General features: G+C 59.1%; 2 protein-coding genes across 4 annotated transcripts in view; one reads left to right on the top strand and one right to left on the bottom strand.

The window, feature by feature from the left end:
• Positions 1 to 308: 308 nt before the first annotated feature.
• Positions 309 to 19,360, bottom strand: part of ARHGEF1 (Rho guanine nucleotide exchange factor 1) — a 35,403-nt gene continuing 16,351 nt past the window's right edge. Inside the window, exons 27-28 of one of the 2 annotated variants that reach the window (XR_004260152.1) lie at positions 5,335 to 5,476; positions 309 to 2,097 (exon numbers count right to left, since the gene is read on the bottom strand). The gene's annotated coding sequence lies outside the window, so the exon portion shown is untranslated. Of the gene's footprint in view, positions 2,098 to 5,047; positions 5,477 to 19,360 lie in introns of those variants that run through there. The other variant, XM_032249243.1, reaches the window with a different exon arrangement.
• ERFL (ETS repressor factor like) lies at positions 14,028 to 19,354 on the top strand. 2 transcript variants are annotated; one of them, XM_032249298.1, is made up of 5 exons: positions 14,029 to 14,202; positions 16,965 to 17,199; positions 17,628 to 17,823; positions 17,922 to 18,039; positions 18,439 to 19,352. In XM_032249298.1, exons 1-5 carry the CDS (start codon positions 14,136 to 14,138, stop codon positions 18,885 to 18,887), a joined length of 1,065 nt encoding a protein of 354 aa, XP_032105189.1. In that variant the 5' UTR covers positions 14,029 to 14,135; the 3' UTR covers positions 18,888 to 19,352. The 2 variants fall into 2 exon arrangements, with proteins under 2 accessions (XP_032105188.1, XP_032105189.1); XM_032249297.1 differs by having other exon boundaries at positions 14,028 to 14,202; positions 17,628 to 18,039; positions 18,439 to 19,354.

Consider the following 19,360-nt stretch of genomic DNA (forward strand, 5'->3'; position numbering starts at 1 on the left):
GCTGTGTGTCCCTGAGTGCAGTGTCTGCCTTACTGTATCCCTGTGTCCCTCTGTCCGTGTGTCTCCTAGCCAGGCTGCGTGTGTGCAGGTCCGTGTTCCAGTCCGGGTCCAGGTCTGCGTGTCCAGCAGGGGTCCTGGCCACGTCGTCCCCACCTCCACCTCGCGCCTGTCCGTTTGTCCGCGCGTCCTCCTGGGGAGGAGCGGGGCGGAGAGGAAGGGATGGGGGGGGGTCTCTCCACCCACCCCCGCCCTACCCCCACTCCCTCAGTCCCGGGATCGAACCTTATTTAGAGTCGCGATTCGACATCTGTTTTCAAATTTGATCAGCTCTGAACTTTATTTTCCGAGTTTGAGGAAAATTATATTCCATCGATCGCGCCCCCGCCCCCTCCCCCGCGCCGCCGCCGCCGCCTCCATATATCTGCGCGCCGAGCCCGGCCGGGCGGCCGCGAGGGCGGGAGGCGCGCGGCGCGCGGAGGAGGAGCGGAGGGAGGAGGAGGAGGAAGAGGAGGAAGAGGAGGAGGCGCAGAAGGCAGGGCCGCCCCACGCCCCCAGCCGTCCCGGCGGTCCCCGGCGCGCGCCCAGCCGCGCTCGCCGCGCTGCGCTCCCGCCCGGAGCTCCGGCCCCAGCTCTCTGCGTCTCCGCTCTTTGCGCGTCTTTCTCGCTGTCTCTCTCCCTCTCTGCACCTCCCTGTCTCTGCTTGTCCCCCAGTCTCTCTGTCCTTGGCTGTCTCTCTGTCTCTGAGTCTCTCGCGCCCCGGCGTCTCAGAGACTCCCTCTCCGCGTCCTCTGGGTCTCTGCCTCCCCGGGGCTCCGGATATCCCCCCACCCCGCCCCTCGCCCTGGTGCCCCCTCCCCAGGACGCCGCGGGGGCCATGGCTGCGGGATCCGAACTTTAAGCACTTCTCCCCGGACCGGAGCAGATGAGCAAAGCCCAGAAAGTGAGTGAGCGCCGCGGGCCGGCGCACGGGCGGGGAGGGGAGGGGGCGGGGATTCCCGCCCGAGGCGGGGGCGGGCGCGGGCGCGTTGGTGGTCCTGGGAGACCTGCGGAGCGGGGCCCTCCGAGCCCGAGGAGGTGCTGGCGAATGGGGTCTTCCGCCCTGGCAGTGGGGGGCAGGTGGGGCTGCGCCCAACTCTGGGAAGGTGGGAGGCGGGTAGCGCTAGGGGTGCGGCCTCGGGACAGAGGTGCGACATTTGGGGGCGGCGAGGGAGAGCGAGCGAGAGCCTCGGAGACGGGGTCTGCGAGAGACTGGACTGAAAATTTGGGAAAGGGGGTTGGTGGCCGACCTGTAGATGGGTTTGAATGTTTGGGACTGAGGAGTCTGGATATTGGGGCTAGATTCTGAGTGGGGTTTAGAGGTCAGGGCTGAGGGCTTGAATATTTGGGACCTAGGGGCTCAGAGCCAAGAAACTGGATACTTGGGGCGGAAGATCTAGGTATCTGAGGTTGGGAGCTGACTGGGGCTGGGAGTCAGGACTGAGAGATGTGGCTCTCTGGGACCGGAGTCACATAGGAGTTTGGACTTGGGGCGGGGAGGCAGAAATCTGGATTTGGAGTTGGAGTTCAAGGCTGAGGGTCTGCTAATTTGGATCTGGATATCTGGGGTCTGGATGTTTGGATTGAGGGAGGTCACAGGGTCTGTGGGAAGGACATTTGGGGTCTGCACACTTTGAGGCAGGGAGTACAGGCCTGGCCCTGACCTCTGTGGGGCCAGGAGCCCTCTGGGACCCCCCTTCTGTCTGTCATTCCACCACTGTGGCAGGGCCCTGCTGGGCCACTTCTGCTATGTCTCCCCTGGCTGGGTCTCTTCTCGCTGTCTCTGTCTCTCACAGCATCTCTGTGTCCACCTCTAACTCTCCCAATCTGTCTATCTCTGTCTCTCGAAGCATCTTTCTCTTCCCCTTTGGGTCCAACTCTTAGACTATCTCTCACCAAATCTCTGTGCTTCTCTCTCCCTGTGTGTCTCTCTCTGCCTCTCTCTGTCTCTTACTATCTCTCCATCTCTGTCTCTCCCAGCATCTCTGTCTCTGTCTCCCCCTCGCTGGTTTCCGCTCAGATTAAGCCGGGGACCTAATTCCAGGCCCAGGATCGAATTTTCTGGCAACAAAGGGAAATAGCGAATCGATCGGTCGCTCCGGAGATTAAGAGACAAGCGGCGCGCGGATCTATCACGGCTAAACGGCCCCCCCCCCGCCCGCTCCCCCCGCCCGGCTGGACCCGCCGAGGCCCAGACGCGCTCCGCATCGCCAAGCAGCCTCAGGAGCCCTGGCTGCCTGGCAGGCCGGGCCTCGCCCAGCCCAGAGCTAACTGTGTGCCCCGTGGAGGGCCAGAGCCATGGGAGGGACCCAAGAGCCAGAACTGGCTCCCCAGGGAGGGGAGCGAGCGAAACCCCCCGAGGCGGCAGACCATTTGGCAGAGTCACACTGCACGCACCTGTGGCCTCAGGTAACTAACCTTTCACTCACACCTGTCTATCAAAACACCTGTCACATCCGTGTTCCCCCTTCAGCTCCCCACATCTGGACTTCCAGGTACCATCTATCTCCTTATACCTGCCTGCACTCACCACCTGTCTTCCATACCTGTTCCCTTCTATTGTCCTGGAGGTAACACCTATTTCCTCTTACCTGCCCCTCCAGGTAACACTTGTCCTGCTCAAACTTGCCCTTAAGATGTCTGATCTCTCGGGGGACATATGTCCCCTCTTACCTGCCCCTCCAGGTAACACCGTTCTCTAAAATCTGCCCTTCCCACTGGAATGCCTGCCACTGATCTCATTTCATGCCACACTGGCCTCTTCCTATCTGTGTATGAACCATCCCACCTGTCCCCTAAAGCTCTAAACTCACCTGTTTTTCATACATTCACATTGCTTCGCCTCTTCCTCCTCTCAGGCAGTACTGATTCACTGCACGTGCTCACACTCACGCTGCTTCCTTTGCACACAAGCACTCACACCTGCAACCTGCTGACCCGTGTCTTCAGGTAAGACCCGCCCCCGCCAGTCCCCAGCCTCCTGGCCTTCCCCCATCCTTCTTGGTGACACTGCTGCACCTCCTCATCCACCCCACACCTGCCCTTCCAGAAGAGCTGGCCACACACAGGTCACCTAAGAGCACGCCTGCCGCCCACACCCCTCTCTTCCTGTACCTGATTCCCTCCCTGACTTCCAGCAGTCCCCCCATATCTGTCTTTCCTACTTGTCATTTTGGGTTACTCATGGCAGACAACAGAAGCACCTTCCCCACCTTCGTCCTAACCCCAAGCACCCCCTGATCACCAGGCCGCACACTGGTACCCTCCTCAGAGCCTTCCTCTAAGCCCTTGTCTCTGAGCTTCCCTGTCCCACCTGCCCACTGCCTGCTCACCTGTGTCTCACTCCTTCTCTCGATGTCTCTGCCTCTCTTGGACTCTCTCCCTCTCACTCTACACAACACCGCTTTACCTATACACATGTTTGGGGCAGGGAATCTGTCCTTGGCCGCAGGTATGTGCCTCGCCTGCACACCTGTTTTCCCACGCCTGCCCCTCCAGTACTGCCTATCCATGTCTCTTCTTTCCCCACACACCTAATTCCCCATGCTTCCCTCTCTGATTTTTGCTACACAAGGTGACACCTGCCATTCCTCACCTGCTTATCCCGGGAATCCTCTGCCCTGGAAACACATTCAGTCATTTCTTCAGCAAACAGGTACCGAGGCTTCCACACCGCGCATGCCTACCCCCACTTCATCTCTCTTTGCTTCACATCTCTTCAACTGGGTCTAGGGGGGACCTTCGCCTGGACACGGCCCTGTCCCATAGACATGCACCCGCTTCCTCACACTCCAGCCACCTCTCTCCTTTACTCCCCCCAGACATCCATGTGACCTGAGTCCCTTCGCACCTTCTGCAAACATCGTGAATGCACGGCGTCCCTCTCACTGCCTCATTCACCTTGGCTACCTGTCTCTGCAGCCTGTCACCACCACACCTTCAGATCTCTCACACCTGTCCCCAGCCTGCTTCTCTCCAGAAACTCTGGTCCCCTTTCCTAGCACGTGTCTTTGATGAGCTCTCTCCTGGGTAAGCACCTTCCTCTGTGTGCAATGATAACACCTGTAGTGTAGCAAGTGTTAGACACACGTAGTGCCTGTTCCCAGCTACCCCACACCTGCTCCCTGCACCGCACAGCCTCTTGCAAGTCCGGGGTTCTCTGACTTCCGTGAGCATCAGAAACACCTGTCCAGGTATCGTTTTCTGAGTAGCAGCTGCTTGTAACACGTGCCCCACCTGTTCCACCACAAACACCTGCCCTCCCCATATATACTGATGATGAGGGTGAGGGTGACGGCGGCTCCTGATTACTAAGTCCACCATCTGTCTCTGTGACAGACAGGAAGTTCCTCACACCCATTGTCTCAATTGTCCTCATAAGACCCTCATGAGGCAGGTACTTGCCTCTTGTCCCCATTTTACAGAGAAGGAAACTGAGTCCAGAGAGCTTCTTGAAGGTCCCATACATGAGTAGATGTTAAGAGACTTGAGTCAAATCAAGGCTGTCTGACTTCAGAGACTACCCTCCTAGCCATCCAGGGGTCCTTGCCTCCCACATCTGCCCCTCAGATGACCTCCTCTCTCCAGATACATCTGTCTATCTAGTGACTTTGGTGACACTGGCTTCTCCATTACCTCCCAACCCCGTCTCCCCTGTACTCCAGCCTCACTTTCTCACCCTCCATTGACTCCTGGGGCCAAGGCTGTCATCCCACAGGCTCACCCCCACCTCCCCCACAAGCTGTGCAGGGCCAGCACAGCCCCCCCCACCACATTCCCCCCCAGCACACCCCCGCCCCCCCCGCCACCCCCCCCCCCCCCCCCCCCGCCCCCCCTCACCCCCCCCCAGCACAGCCCCTCCCAGCACACCCCTGCCTCCCAAACCCCCCTCCCTGCATGCTGGCCTTTCCTTTCTGCCCACCCTCATTTCCTTTCCTTTCTCCGTTTCCACCTTTGCCACCACCTGTCCATGTCTCCTTGCCCGTGTCCATCTCTGACTGTCTGATTCTCAGTCTCTGTCTCTGCATCTGTCTCTCTTCGCTTCTGGCCTCTCCACCCCTCTCTGTCCCACCCTGCTTTTTGTCTTCGCCTGTCTCCCAGTCTTTGTTTCCTGTGTTTCTCTGGTTGTCTTTGTCTGCGTCTCTCTCCATACAGAGTCTTTACAGCTCTCTGACTCTCAGTTTCTCCACATCCTGGACTCTGTCTGTCTCGTCTTTGTCTCTTCCCTCCTTTTCTGTCTCCAGCCCTTGCTCTGTCCTCAGACAGTACAAATATTGGGGGGCTTCAAGTCATACTGACCTGCAGTCAAATCCAGGCTCACCTCACCACTGTGGGACTCTGGCCAAGTTACTTTTCCTGTCAGAGCCTCAGTTTCCACATCTGTGAAATGGGCATCCAACATGGCAGTTCCTACCTTACAGGTGGTGGTGAGGATAGGGTGCTGAGGGAAGCAAAAGGCCTGGGTCAGAAGGGGTGTCCCCCCAGCCCCCTCCTGCCTCTTCCCTAGGCTGCCCCTCACCCTCCCTTCACCTGGCTGTCAGTGGGAGTGAGTGCATACAGGGGGGAGAATAGAGGGAGAGGAGGGCAGAGGCATCCCCGCCAGCCCAGGCCTGGGCATGGGACCCGGTGTGGGGCTGGGGACAGGGATCGATCCGCCTCGGCAGCAGTGCATGGGCCAGGATTGCATCTTGTCACAATAATTTATTGCTCTCATCCCGTCTGATCGATGGCGCTGAATTAGCACCGCGCCTGATGCCCCTAGAGCCCTAAGCACCCCCACCCAGCCCGGCTGGACCCCGGGCCCTAGTGGGATCCCCAGCGGCTGGCACCCAGCTCCAGCCCCAACCCACCCAGGCCCCGCCCCTCACCCCAGCCCTCAGGCCGGCCCCAAGCCTCCGGTCCACAGTTCTCTGCCATCCTGGGTCTCTGACCCCATTTGTCTGTTCCTTCTTTTCTCTGACCCTGGGTCACCCACTTCTCCCCATTTCCATCCCCACTTCCTTGTCATCTGACTCCCTGTCCCCGCATGCTCTGGTGTCTCCTGCCCCTCCAGCTCTCTGCTCCATCCCTGTCTCCCCAGCCCTCTGACCCTGTCTCTTTGCCCTCCACATCTCTGTCCCTTGATCTGCTTTCTGCCCCTTTGATCTGCTATCTCGGTCTCTCTGATTCCTGCCGAGTGCAGTTTAATCTGGATTTCACTTCAGATCATTTCCTCAGTACATTCTTAGTGCCAAGCCCCACGCTCCATGGGGATGCCTGAGCCCTGGCTGTTGGTGGCTGCCGTCTATAAGAGCTCTCTCTGGGTCTCTGGGCTCCCTCAGTAGCTGGTGCTGGTGTGCACCACACCCCACTTCAGCTCTCTGTCCCCACCCCTCCAGCATCACCAAGTAACAGTCATTTCTCTACTGTCTGTCACTCTGATAGAGGGGTGGGGCCAAAGGTCTAGCCTAGGAAGTGGGGCCTGGTGTGGAGTGAGGCTGGGGACCACTGTAGAATTAAGGCAGGAGTTGGGGATGGAGCCAGGAGGAGGTAGATAGGGAGCAGGATGGAGTTGGGGTCTGGGTGGAGCGGGGCCTGGCAGAGGTGAGGAGGAGGAGGGGTAGGGTGGTCAGGGGGCACTGACCCCTTATTACTGAAGAAGGGCGAGTTGGGGCAGAGGATGAGAAATCCACATGTTAGATGTGCCCGCCACCGGGCCCACACCTGAGCCTTCCGTTCCCACCTCCAGGGCTGCGCTCTCTGGCATCCCTCTCCTGCCTCCGCCCTAATCCCTCAATTTTCCGCATCTCTGCCCCCTCCTCCCCTTCCTCTGGTGCGGCCTCCCTCGCTCTCCCTTGACCTCCAGCTTTCTAATCCACTTTGTCTGGGCCTCTCTGATTCGCTCCTTCTGCCGCGTTTCCCCAGTGTTTCCCCACCTCGGATCTCCCCCTGCCCGTCTCTGTCTCTGTGTCTCTTCTCTCTGTGTGTGCATGTGGCTCCCAGGCTCCTTCCTACGGGACTGTTCCTGGACTTTGTGCATCTCTTTCCGTCTCTGGGCCTCCCCCTCTCGCGTTCCCACCTATCCCCCTCCATCTCTCTCCTTGTCTTGCTCCCTCTTCCTCTCCATTCTCCATGGTATCACTCTCCACCCCTGAGGTCTCTGTCCCTCCCTGCATGTCTCCCCAATTCTGTGCCCCCCACCCAGTCTCCAGCTTCTCCATCTCTCTGGGTCTCTGAGGGGAGGGTCCGGGAGCAGCCTGAGCTCCTCCTGCCTCCTGCTCGGTAGCGCCTCCGCCCTCCCTCTCCCATCCCCCAGAGCTGTTTGGTAGGCGGGGTGCGTGGCACTGCGGCTCCCACCTCCCTGGGGACGCTCCCTCGCCACCCCCCAACTGATACTGTTTGGAGTGCTGTCTGCAGCCCCAGGGACATTGCGCAGAGACTGAGACTGAGAGAGAGAGAGAGAGATGCAGAGAGATACACAGAGGAAACAGAGAGGGAGAGACAGAGGGAGGAGGGTGCGGGTCTCCAAACCTGCCCGCACCCACAGGCCTCTCCGTCTCTGGCCTGGAGCCTCCCCACCTCTCAAGCAAGAGGGGGTCACAGACACAGACATACCTTCCCCAGCCTGGGGAGCCCATGCCCTGTCTGTCTGCCATTCTGTCCCTCTGTGCATCCTGTGCAGTGCCGTCGAGGCCGAAGACCCTGCGTGTGTGTGTGTGTGTGTGTGTGTGTGTGTGTGTGTGTGTGTGTGTGTCTTGCGTCACAGCATATGTGAATGTGACCTGTGTAGACATGCGTGCTCCGGGGCACAGGTGGCTAAGTGTGGGAGCTGAGTGAGCCACATGTGTCATATCTGAGCATGTCATGTCTGTGTGACGTGTGTGGTACTCAGCTGTGTCTGGTGTGACTGTCCAAAATTCTAGAGTTGTGCTGTGTTTGGGGTTCTCTCATGGTGTGGTTGTGCAGGGAGGGCCCCCAGGACCTGGGACAGCTCTGAGGGGCAAGATGAGGAGGCTCAGTGCCAGAGAAACGGTGGAAGGACCGAGCGTGTGCAACCCCTAGAGGACTCCCAGCGGCTGGGCTGGTGACTGTGGGTGTGAGGGACGCAGCTGAGGAAGAGCCCCCAAAATCTGTGTGTCAGAGACCAGCTGTGTGTTTGTGTGGTGCTGTGTTGGTGTTAAGTTGTGTCTCTGAGCCTATGGGCTTGTGTCTGAGTCTGGATTCAGATATGGGTGTGTGTTTGTATGCACATGTGCACACACGTGGTAATTTGCAGGGCTGAATGCGCCAGCTTGAGTGTTGGTTCATAATAACTGAGTGAGTGGTACTGTGTGTCCAGCCCTAAAGAGCCCTGATGACTGATTGTGTATGTTTGTGTGGTTGCATGTTTGTGTGGTGCATGCTTATGTGTAGCTGTTGGATAGCACATGTGTCTGCAACTTGTGTGAACTTGTGCCCAAGTCTGTATGTGAGGTCACTGTGTGTGCTTCTGTGTGTTTTCTGTGGGTCTGTGTGTTAGGGGTGACTGGTTTTGTGTGTCTCCATGGGTGATTACACTGTGTGGTATTCAGAGTAGTAGTAAGCTGTGAGTGGTTGTGTGAGTGTGGTGTGTAGCATGCGGGTGATGTGTGTGGTGTGTCATGTGTCTGAGTGTGGTATATGTGTTACGTGTGTGGCATGTGGTGTGATGTGTGCGTATGCAGTGTGTGTTGTGTATGTGGTGTGATGTATGGCATCTGGTATGGTGTGTATGATGTATGTAGTGTGATGTGTGTGTGTATGTGTAGGGTGTGTGCTGTACATGTGGTGTATGGTTAGTGTATGGGGTGTGTATAATGTGTGTGGTGGGTGTTGTGTATGTGTGTAATGGGTAATGTATGTGGTGTGTGTGTGGTATGGATATGCAGTGTGTGTATATCTGCGATGGGTGGTGTATGTAGTGTGTGTGGTGTGGGGGATAGTGATGTGGTGTGTGTGGTGTGTATGCAGTGTGGTATATGTGTGGTGTGTACGTGGTATGTGTGTATGGTGTGTGTAATGGGTAGGGTATGTGGAATGTGTGTGTGGTGGATATGTGGTGTGTGTGGTGTGTCTGATGGGTATTGTATGTAGTGTGTGTGGTGTGAGGGGTAGTGATGTGTGTATGTGTATATGCAGTGTGTGGTGCGTGTGTGGTCTGTGTGGGGTGTGTGATGTGTAGTGTGTGGGATGCATGCGTGATGTGTGTATGTGGTATGTGTAGTGTGTATGGTGTGTGTATGTGGTGTATACTATGTATGTGGCATGTGTGATTAAGTGTGTGTGTGGTGTGTTTGTGGAGGGGTGCATATATGGTGTGTATGTGGTGTGCGTAAGTGGTATGTGTGGTGTATATGTGATGTATACGTGTGGGGTGTGTGTACACCCCAGGCACAAAGGCACCCCTAACCAGGGTCAGGCCAGAGCATTTGGTTGATGTGGGCAGGGTGGGAATAGGGGTGGCATCCAGGATGAGGGGGGCACATCCATGCAGAAAACCCCACATCACCCCTGAACCCCTCCTCACCAGGACAGGCACAGGGTCTTCTGTCAAGAGCCAGCCCCTGAGCCTGCTCTGTGTACCCGTGGACGCCTAATCTGGACAGACAGGTGTGTGAGCACACACAGTGTGTGACTGCAGGGAGCCAGCTTTGTGCAGCCAGATGGGGCAGGGTGTCGGGGGCTCATTTGTATGGCGACAGATGGGTGGGCTGGCAGCAGACCCCTGGCTGGGGATGTGTGTGGTGTGTGTGTGCCTACTGGTGGGTGTCACTGTGGGTCTCTACTGTGTGCACAGATGTGTCCTATGTGGGCGTGTGACATAAGGAGGGATATGTCCCCAGATTGTGCCTGAATGTGTGGCCATGGGTAGGTGCAGTTGGGTGTGTGTGTGTGTGTGTGTGTGTGTGTGTGTACACGCGCATTGGGGCATGGTGTGTACACACGGGGGTGGCAGTGGGAGAAGGGTCTTGGGCCGCCCGCATCTCTCTCCTCTTTAGACAGAGCCCCGGAGAAGATATGAAATTTAAAAAAAAAATCAATTTTCATTCCACTTGTGCAGATTGTGTTAAGGGGAGGTGGGGATGGGGGGGCCTGGGTGAGGGATGAAGGGGCTGGTGGGGGGGTGCGAGGCCCGAGGCGGCTCCCGAGGCGGCCGGTGCAGCTTAGAGAAATCAAAACAACTGGTTAAACCCCAGCCCAGGGGGCCGGGGTGATGGGGGGTTAGGAGACAGAGGCAGAGAGAGATGACAGAGAGCCCAGAGATGGAGAGGTACAGAGACAGAGAGAGATGCCCAGAGACAGAGATGGGGGAAACAGAGACACTCAGAGATGGAGACAGAGAGAGAGAGGCAGGCTGAGATGAGCAGCAAAGACCCTCAGTGATAGAGACAGACAGAAAGAGACACCGACACCCGAAGGGGCTGAGAGAGACTGGGAGACCTGTGTCTTGAGAGACAGCCACAGAAGCAGGTCTGAGATAAGGGCACGTGTCACATACCCACACACAGGCACCCATGCAGACACACGCTCGGGAAGTCCACAGATGAGGGACAGGCAGGCAGACGGGGACAGGTGGCAGCCAGCAGGAGTGGCAGGGGCTTGGGTTGGGGTCACCTCTGAGTGCCCACCCCTACCCCGTCTGGGCTTTGAGTGTGTCTGGGTGTACCTCTGCAGGGGCCGCTGTGTGTCCGTCGTTATGTTTGGGATGATGATCTTGGTGTGTGTGTGTGATTGTGACTGTGTCTGTGAATGGGTGTGTGTGTGGCCGTGTGCACTGGCTGTCTGGGTTGGTGCTGGTGTGTGTACCTTTATGGCTCCATGCCTGACAAAGTGCACATGTATGCACTCAAGGGTTGGTGGTGCTTGTCTGTGTGACTGTGTGTCTTTCTGTGTGCTGCTGTCTGTGTGTCACTGTATTTGATTGCGAGGCTCGGCGTGTGATTATGTGTCTGCGTAGCATGTCTAGGATTTGTGATTACGTGTCTTTGTTTCTGTGTGAGATTGAATTGGTGTGTGTCATCTGTAAAATTGTCTGTTTCTGTGCGTCTGTGACTTTTCTGATATGTGTGTGTGTGACTGTGTCACAGTGTTGGTGTGTGACTGTACTGACACATGCATCTGTGTGATGTGGGTGTGTAGCAGTAGTGGTGTGTGTCACTGTTGGTGTGTGTCTGTGATGTGTGGGACTTTACCAACACGCATCTGTGTGAAGTGGGTTGTGTATGGCAGCGGTGGTGTGTGTCGCTTTGTAGGTGTGTGTTGTGTAGGATGGTGGGGTGCTGGTGTGTACGTCTGTGCGGTGTGCTGTGTGGGATGTGGTGGTGTGCGTGCCTGGGCTGATGTGTGGGTCTGGGTGGTTGTGCTTGGCAGGGAGAGAAGGGAGGAGGGCCCTCGCCTGCCCAGCGCCTCTGCACACTGCTTCGCTCACATGCGCACACACATTCGGTGCCATGGCTGCGGGCGGTAGGGATGAGGGGCGAAGGGGGGTGGAGGAAGCAAAATAAAATTAAAAATTAAAGCTTGCCTGGAGTCCCCATCCGCACCGCGCCGGCCGGCGGGGAGGGGTGGGGGTTGTGGCTGCTCCCCCTCCACAGCCACTGGGGCTGGGGCCGTTTGTCCATCTGTCCGGCCTTCCTGCCAGGTCCTGCTTGGCCCTGCAGCCCCAGGCCCCACAGGCCACACTCCCTCCATCGGTCGATCAGCGATCAATGGGGCCAGGGGGGCGCCAAGGGCAGGGCGAGATCAAAGGGACCCCAAGAGACGGACACCGGATGGAAACAGAGACAGAGACAGGGAGATGGAGACGGAGACATGGAGACAGAGACACAGAGACAGGGAGACCTAGAGACATGGAGACAGAGACACAGAGACAGGGAGACAGGGAGACAGAAACAGATGAGGAGACACAGATGGGGACATGGGGACAGGGCAGGGATGTGAGGAGGAGGCGGACAGAGACAAGGGTGTGGAGACCCTAGACATCAAAACAGAGCCATGCAGAGACCCAGAGACGTGGGGACACAGACGTGGGGACTCAGAGATGGGAGGGACAGGGTGGCAGAGGTGGTGGGCATGGGTGGGGGTCCAGGTCCCTGTGGGGCCTGACACAGGACCAAGGCTGGGCACAGAGACGGGGAGAAGTGGCCACAGAGACCACGAGATGGCAAGAGACGCGAGTGAGACATGGCGGGGGGAGCGTGGGAGCAGGGCCCGGAGCGCCGATCCCACGGCTCCTCGTTATAACGTGTCCGGAGGAGGCGGCGGGGAGTTGAAAGCGTAGGGAAGAGAAATCAAAACCAACACGGAAATGAGAGGGGCCAATAGGGGGTGGGGGTGGGGGGAGGAAGGAGGGGGACCCTGAGAGGCAGAGAGAACGGGAGGTGGGAGAGCAATGTTGTGGGGGAGAGGTGTGGAGGAGCGGGGCTGCTGGAGAAACGCTGGATGGGACAGGGTGGGGGCAGGGACAGGAGAGAGGGAGGGAGAGACAGAGATGGTACAAGGGGAGGGACAGACAGAGACAGAGATGGTACAAGGAGAGGGAGAGACAGAGATGGTACAAGGAGAGGGAGAGACAGAGACAGTGGAAAGGGAGGGGGAGATGGATCGCAGAGATGGGGAGAAAGTCATTGGGAGACAGAGATGGACACACTGGAAAGAGGGAGAGACAGAAAAGAGGCGGGGGTGGGAGACAGAGAAACACAGAAGAGACTTGAGTGGTGGAGGGAGAGATGGAGAGAGGGGGAGAGGGCAGTGAGGTGGGGAGAGAGAACTCCTAGGTGGAGGAGAGAGACACAAATGGAAGAGAGATGGTGGGGGGAGGCAGGGAAGGGAGAAGAGACCCAGTGAAGGGGAGAGGCAGAGATGGAGAGGGAGAGAGATCAAGAGACGGGACAGATGGAGAAAGAAGGGGGGAGAGGTGTGGGAACAGAGGGGGCCTGAGACTGGGGAGGCTCCAGGAGGCAGATGGGAGGTGGGGGGCATCTGGGGCTGGGGCCTCTGGGGGGGGGACCTGGCGAGTCTGAGGCAACTTGGGGTATCTGAAAAGTCTTGTCCAGTGTCCAGGGAGTAGGCGGGGCTGACGGGAACACAGCGCAGGCTGCCAGGGTCTGAGGGGCGTCTGGGGGGGGCATGGGAGCCGTGGGGAGTATTGGGGTGTCAGAAGAGTGGGTTGAGAGCATCTGGGGCATCTCCAGGAAGAAGGTGCTCCAGAGGTGGGGTCTGAGGGTGGCAGTGAGGGGCTGAAGTGCCTGACGGGAGGGGTCTCGGGAGCGCAAGGGTAGCATGTGTCTGCGGTGGGGTGTGAGAGGGAGCGGATTCCGTGGGTGTGGGTGTGGAGGGGAAGCTGGAATGAGGAGGGGATGGAGTATCTTAGGGGCGTAAGGTATCTAGGGAGAGGGAGTGTCTGAGGGAGCGGGACTGACAGGGGAGGCAGATGCAAGGGGAAGGGGTCTTCAGGGCGAGCAGCAGGTCTGGGGTCTGTGGAGGCCTCCTGCAGGGCACTGGGGGCTGCCCTGTGGGGTAGGAGACTGGAGGAGGGGGTGCCAGGCCTGCCCCCTCCAGCCCATCAGGGGCCGCAGGGGCCGCAGCAGGTCGGGGCTGCGCCTGTCTGTGGGTCGTCCGGGCAGGGCGGGCGTGGGGCAAGTTTCGGAGCAAGGTAAATCTGGGGTAGATAGAGAAAGACAGAGGGAGACCCAGAGATGCAGGGACCGACCGGCCCGGGAGGTCAGGCAGGAGACCGGGATGGGAGACGGCAGCAGAGACGGTGCGGGGCGCGGGCGGGGAAGAGAGCCCGCGAGTGTGAGAGCGTGAGCGAGTGGTGGGGAGCGGGGAGGGAGACTGGGAGCAGCGTGGTTAGTGATGGAGGCATCGAGTGAGGAGGAGGTTGCGGGAGGAGAGGCTGGGAGGGAAGGAATGGGCCGCCGGAGCGGCTGGCTGGGGACACGGAGCCTGCGGGAGGGATTGCGGGGGAGGGCGGAGGGCTGGGGTGGGGACCTGGGAGAGGGGAGGCCCCGGGCAGCACCCTGTTGGCTGACCTGTGTCTGTCTCTCCTGCTCACCCTGTCCCCGTGTGTCCCTCCCGGCCTCTGCAGGGCCGGCTCCGCCATGGACTGTAGCTGCGTCTCCGACCTTCTCTTCGCCCCGCCCGCCCTGCCGGCTCTCTGGACCCCCGGTAACTGGCCCGGACCTCCCCGACCCCTTTCCCCAGCCGTCAGGCCTCCCCAGTGAGCCGCACCCCACTTCTCTCTGTCCCCACATGTCTCACTCTAGTCTGTGAGTCCTCCTCTCTTGGTCTTGGTCAGAGTCTCCCAAATCAAACCCCTTCCTGAGAAACTTGGCTAAAAACTTCGCACCCAGATTCCCCGACCACCTGCCTGCTGGGACATGCGGGTCTTCTGGAGGGTGGGTGAGGTGCGGAGGTGACTGAGGGGCGAGGACTGAGGGGCATCCCTGCCACGTGTATCTCAGCCTGCTCCCACGCAGGACCTGCGTGGGGAGTAAGCAGGGACTGGGCTGGAGGGGCACTAGGCCAGGCATGGATGGACAGACGGACCGACGGCACTGCTGGGTCAGAGGGATGTGCAGGCGTAACCTGGCCAGCCGGAGCCCTGGGAGAGAGAGCAGCTTGCTCAGAGTGGAGGGTTGGAGCTTCAGGGTGGACAGTGAGGCTGGCTTGGACATGCATTTGAGCTCAAGACACCACGCCGGTGTGCAGCAGGAGGGGTGTGTGTGTGTGTGTGTGTGTGTGCGCGCGCGTGTGCGCACGTGTGTGAGAGACAGACTGTGCTTGGTTATTTGGGGTCTCATTTCAGTGTGTCCCTGTGTCACACTTCAGTGTTTCTAGAAGGGGTCACACTGGGAGAATGTGTCTGCGCAGCCTTTGTGTGAGCTTGTGCATTTGGCTACCTGAGTGTCTCTGGGCTGGGCGTGCTTGCATTTTGGGGTGGGGGTGTCTGCCAGCTCATGGACCCTGCCTCTGCCGGAATGGGGTGAGGAGCCTTTGCCTGTTTCTCGCAGTCAGTCTCATGGTGTGTGGCATTCGCAGTGATGTCTTGGTGCATTTGGGGTTGTGTGGGGGATGCGTCCCTGGACTTCTGTGTTGGGGGCTGTGTCTGGTTTTCAGCGCAGGGTCCATGTGTGCATGAGTGAATTCTGGGGGTTTGTCTGTCACGTGTGTGTGTCTGCCTACTGAGTTTGGGGGTCCTCTCTCTAGCTGTGCCTGTGCCTCGTAGGTTTGACACGTTGAAGGTGTGCATTGGAGGACAGGTGGTGTATCCAGGTGGGGTGTCCCGTTGTCACCTTGGGGTCCTGCGGGTGTGTCTGTGATACAGCTGCCTCCCCAGCAGTACGTGTTCTGGGTATGGGATGGGTCAGAGCTGGAGTCTGGATCCAGCCCTGTCACTGGAGGTGAGAAAGACCCAAAAAGGAATTGAGATAAAAATTCTCCCTCAAGGAGTAAAATGCCTGGAGCTCCCTAGCTTTCAGGCCGGGAGGCATGAGCACCCACTTTTATATACCTGGCAGGCTGGGCAGGACCCTGCACCCCTTGCCTCCCACCTCTGAAGTTCTAAGCCAGAGAGGGCAAGGACCTGCCAGTAATCACACAGCAAGTGGACACAGCGACACTGGTGGTCTCCCCTGCCCTGGCCCACACCACCCTCCCTTCCTGTACTGCCGCCAGCTTTTTATGGACTCACTCTGCCTTCTGTTTTCATGCCTGGGTCTGGGGTCTCTGAGGAGTGGGTAGGGAGCAGAGAAGATAGCATAGGAGTGACTACAGAACTTGGATCCATGGCCTGGGGCCTTCTGCATGGGGGGGGTGAGATTTCAGGGTGCCCAGTTCCTGAGGGTATATGGACAGTGGAGTGCCCTGCTCTATATGCGAGATGTCATGCTGAGTGAGCCGTGGGTGTCAGGGCTGACCCGTGGGTGCCTCCGTGTGTGGGTTTGGGAAGTTGCTCTGCTGACACGCTGTCACCCTGTGTGTGACTGCTGGGCTGTGTCTGGGGACATGGGCATCTTGTGGTGTGTTCACTGCTTCCATTGTACAGTGTGTTCTTTGGGACTTTGTGGTCCTGTGTGTGTCGCACAGTTGTTATTAGGTCCCAGTCCTGAGATGTGTAATTGTGTGCTGTGACGGGTGTGCACCCTGGGGTTGTTGAGATGATGTGACCTTGAGTCTTGGGCAGCCTGTCTGCCATGCCAGCCTTGGCGGCCCCCAGCACATGTGGCACTCTGCTGTGCCTGTGATCCAGTGTGGCTGTGTGTCGTGTGAACTGATGTCTGTGTGACATGTCTTCCGTGGGCATCGGTGAGTATGTGCGCATGTACATACACCCTGTTTTGGACTGCTCTTGGATGGACATGGGCATGGATATGGGATGGGGGGGACACAGACAGGAAAGGTGCAGACATGCACACAACCACAGCCTGGATATGCCAGGGTGTGTCAGTGGGGGGCTCTGGGGAATGCCAAAAGGTGGAGCGGGGGATGGGGAATGGGGAACAGGGACAGCAGGAGCTGCGGGCACCGTAGGGTGCGGGAGAGACCAAAGACCTTCCGGGGCTGGCTGGGGGCAGCGGGAGGACTAATGCTGTGGAGGGAGCACCCCTTCCATTCCTCCCCACTGTCATGGGAGCAGGAAGCCGGTCCCTCCCAACTCCACCCCCTGATGCTGAGCCTGGGGGAGGTGTGCCAAGGTAGGGGACCAGACTGGTACCAACCTAGGGTTCCTGAATAACTGGGTTCTGCCCCTATTTGGATGATTTGGGGACCAGACACCAGGGGAAGAGGTTTGGAGAGTGGAAACCAGGTCCCCAAAGATGCCTGAGGCTGGAGGAGAACCAGATGCCTCCCAGGTTAGAGTCCAGCAGCACCCAGAGCCCTGGACTTGGCATCCTGACCCCAGGCCACTCCCTGCCTCCCGTCCCCAGGGTTTGCCTTCCCGGATTGGGCCTATAAGCCGGAGTCATCCCCTGGCTCGAGGCAGATCCAGCTGTGGCACTTTATCCTGGAGCTGCTGCAGAAGGAGGAGTACCAGGGTGTTATTGCCTGGCAGGGGGACTATGGAGAATTCGTCATCAAGGACCCCGACGAGGTGGCCCGGCTGTGGGGCATTCGCAAATGCAAGCCCCACATGAATTACGACAAGCTGAGCCGGGCCCTGCGGTGAGGACAGGCTGGGGGCTGGATGCCACCTTACCCCCCTCCTACTGCCCCTCTGGTGCCCCCTCCGCATCCTGGGGGTTTCCTGCTGGATCCCACTAAGGCACTGGGCTGTGCATGAGCAACCACCATAGCTACTCGTGAGTGGGAGTGAGGTGAAAGGAAGGACCCCTAAACCTGGGCTGTGAGTGGAGGGGAGGTGGGAGGAAGAATCCCTAAATCTCGGCTTTGGAGTCTCGCAGGGCAGGGTCCCTGCTCCTGCCTCATCCCTTCCTTGCCCTGTGAGGTTAAGGGACTTCTGCAAGCCTCAGTTTCCCCAAGTAAGTTCTAGTGCTCTGTGCACCATGCCTGGGACTGTACGCATTAAGAAACCCAGACCCCGCCCCAGGGCTCCCCCTGGGCCTCCCCACCACCACCTGATCTCCCCACAGTTACTACTATAACAAGCGGATTCTCCACAAGACCAAAGGGAAGAGGTTCACCTACAAGTTCAACTTTAGCAAAGTCGTGCTTGTCAATTACCCGCTGCTGGACGTGGCGGCAGCTGCCACCGGCTCCCCACTCTTGCTGACCCCCAGTCCCTTTGGGGGGGCCCCAGGGCCAGATGCTCCTCCCCTCACCCCTGAGGTGAGTCTGGGTACTGGGGTCCTGGAACCAAAGCACTTGGTGCCCACTCTGGGGAGGGGACCGTCTGAGCAGGGCTGCTTCTCCCGTTCTCTCTCTAGACCCTGCAGACCCTGTTCTCTGCCCCACGCCTGGGAGAGCCAGGGGCTCGGACACCCCTGTTCACCTCCGAGACGGATAAACTGCGTTTGGACAGCCCTTTCCCGTTCCTGGGCTCTGGTAAGAGCCTGGAGGTTCTGGGGTGCTCGGGGCATGGTGGAAGAAGCTGCAGGCTTAAGGGAAAAGGATAAGAAAAGATGAGAGAAGGAAGGGGGCCCAGGGCTAGGCTGTAGGGTGTGTGCATGCGTGCGTGCGTGTGTGTGTGTAAAAGCCAGAAAAGGATGTGAGGTGAGGGAAGGGAAATGAGGGGGGAACAAGGGCTTTCAGGAGTGCCTAAGGAATGGGACGACAAGGCGGGGACCGGGAGGAGATGGAGTTGGGGGAAGCTGTGAGGGGGTGAGATGCCGTGTGGGAGGGATTCGGGTAGATGGGGTGGGATATGACAGGGAGGCGGCCCCATTTACTGGTCCCCAGGCGGGCAGACCCCCCCCCAGCCTGACCTACCCCTGTGCCCCTCAGGTGCCACCGGCTATTCCAAGCCCCCTGGCCTGCTGGGTCCTTATGGCCGCGCCTTCCCTGAGTACCCCTGGAACTTTAACCCGTACCTTACGGGCCCCTTCCCCAAGCTGCCTCCCTCTCTCTACCCCCCGCATTTCTATCCCAACTCTCTGGCCAGTTCCCTGGGCCACCTGCCCTCAGCAGGGGCAGGGGGAGGCCCCACAGCCACGCCCCTGCTGGCCTCAACAGGGGAGGGCCTGGGCCCTGAGCGCCCCTCAGGCCTGGCAGCGGCCCCCCGCTTGGCACTGCCAGGGGCTGGGGGTTCAGAGGCTGCCCTTGGTGGGAAGGAGGACAGCGACTCGGAGCTGGAGATCACCGACGTCAGCGGCTGCAGCTCTGACAGTGAGGGCGATGAGGGCCTCCCAGTGCCCCCCAAGGCAAAGGCGGGCAAAGGGGGGACCGGCAGCTGAGCTGGTAGGGGGCGGTGGATTCCGCTGAGGCAGGGACCAGGGCAGCTGACCGTCTGCCCTTGATGCCCGGCCCCAGCATATGGGTCTCAGTTCCCCTCCACAGAGAGAGGGAATGTGATGGCCTCCAGCCTCCTCCCCAGGTTCCAGTTTGAGGGGGGTCCCCACCTGGCCCCACTTCTAAAGTGCAATATGGCGCCCAGCCTGCCCTGCCCACCCACCCCTGTGCTGTACCCCACGTGTTTGTGTGGCCGTGTCTCCAACCCCCTGTGCTGGCCCTAGTCCTGACAACCCCCCCGCCCAGGCCCCCCTGGGGACAGGGAGCTCAGAGCAATAACCCCGCCCCCAGCCCCCACCCAGGAGGGGCCCCCTCCCCACCAGCTCCCCACAATCCCAACAGTCCCCTCCAGAGAGTTTACTACAGAAATAAAAGAAGAGAGAGAGAGACTTGGGGTGCTCAGTGCTGAGCATGAGGG

This window comes from Sapajus apella, unplaced genomic scaffold (genome assembly GCF_009761245.1).
Source record: "Sapajus apella isolate SASKATOON/1434 unplaced genomic scaffold, GSC_monkey_1.0 scaffold68, whole genome shotgun sequence".
In the NCBI taxonomy this organism is placed as follows: Eukaryota; Metazoa; Chordata; class Mammalia; order Primates; family Cebidae; genus Sapajus; species Sapajus apella.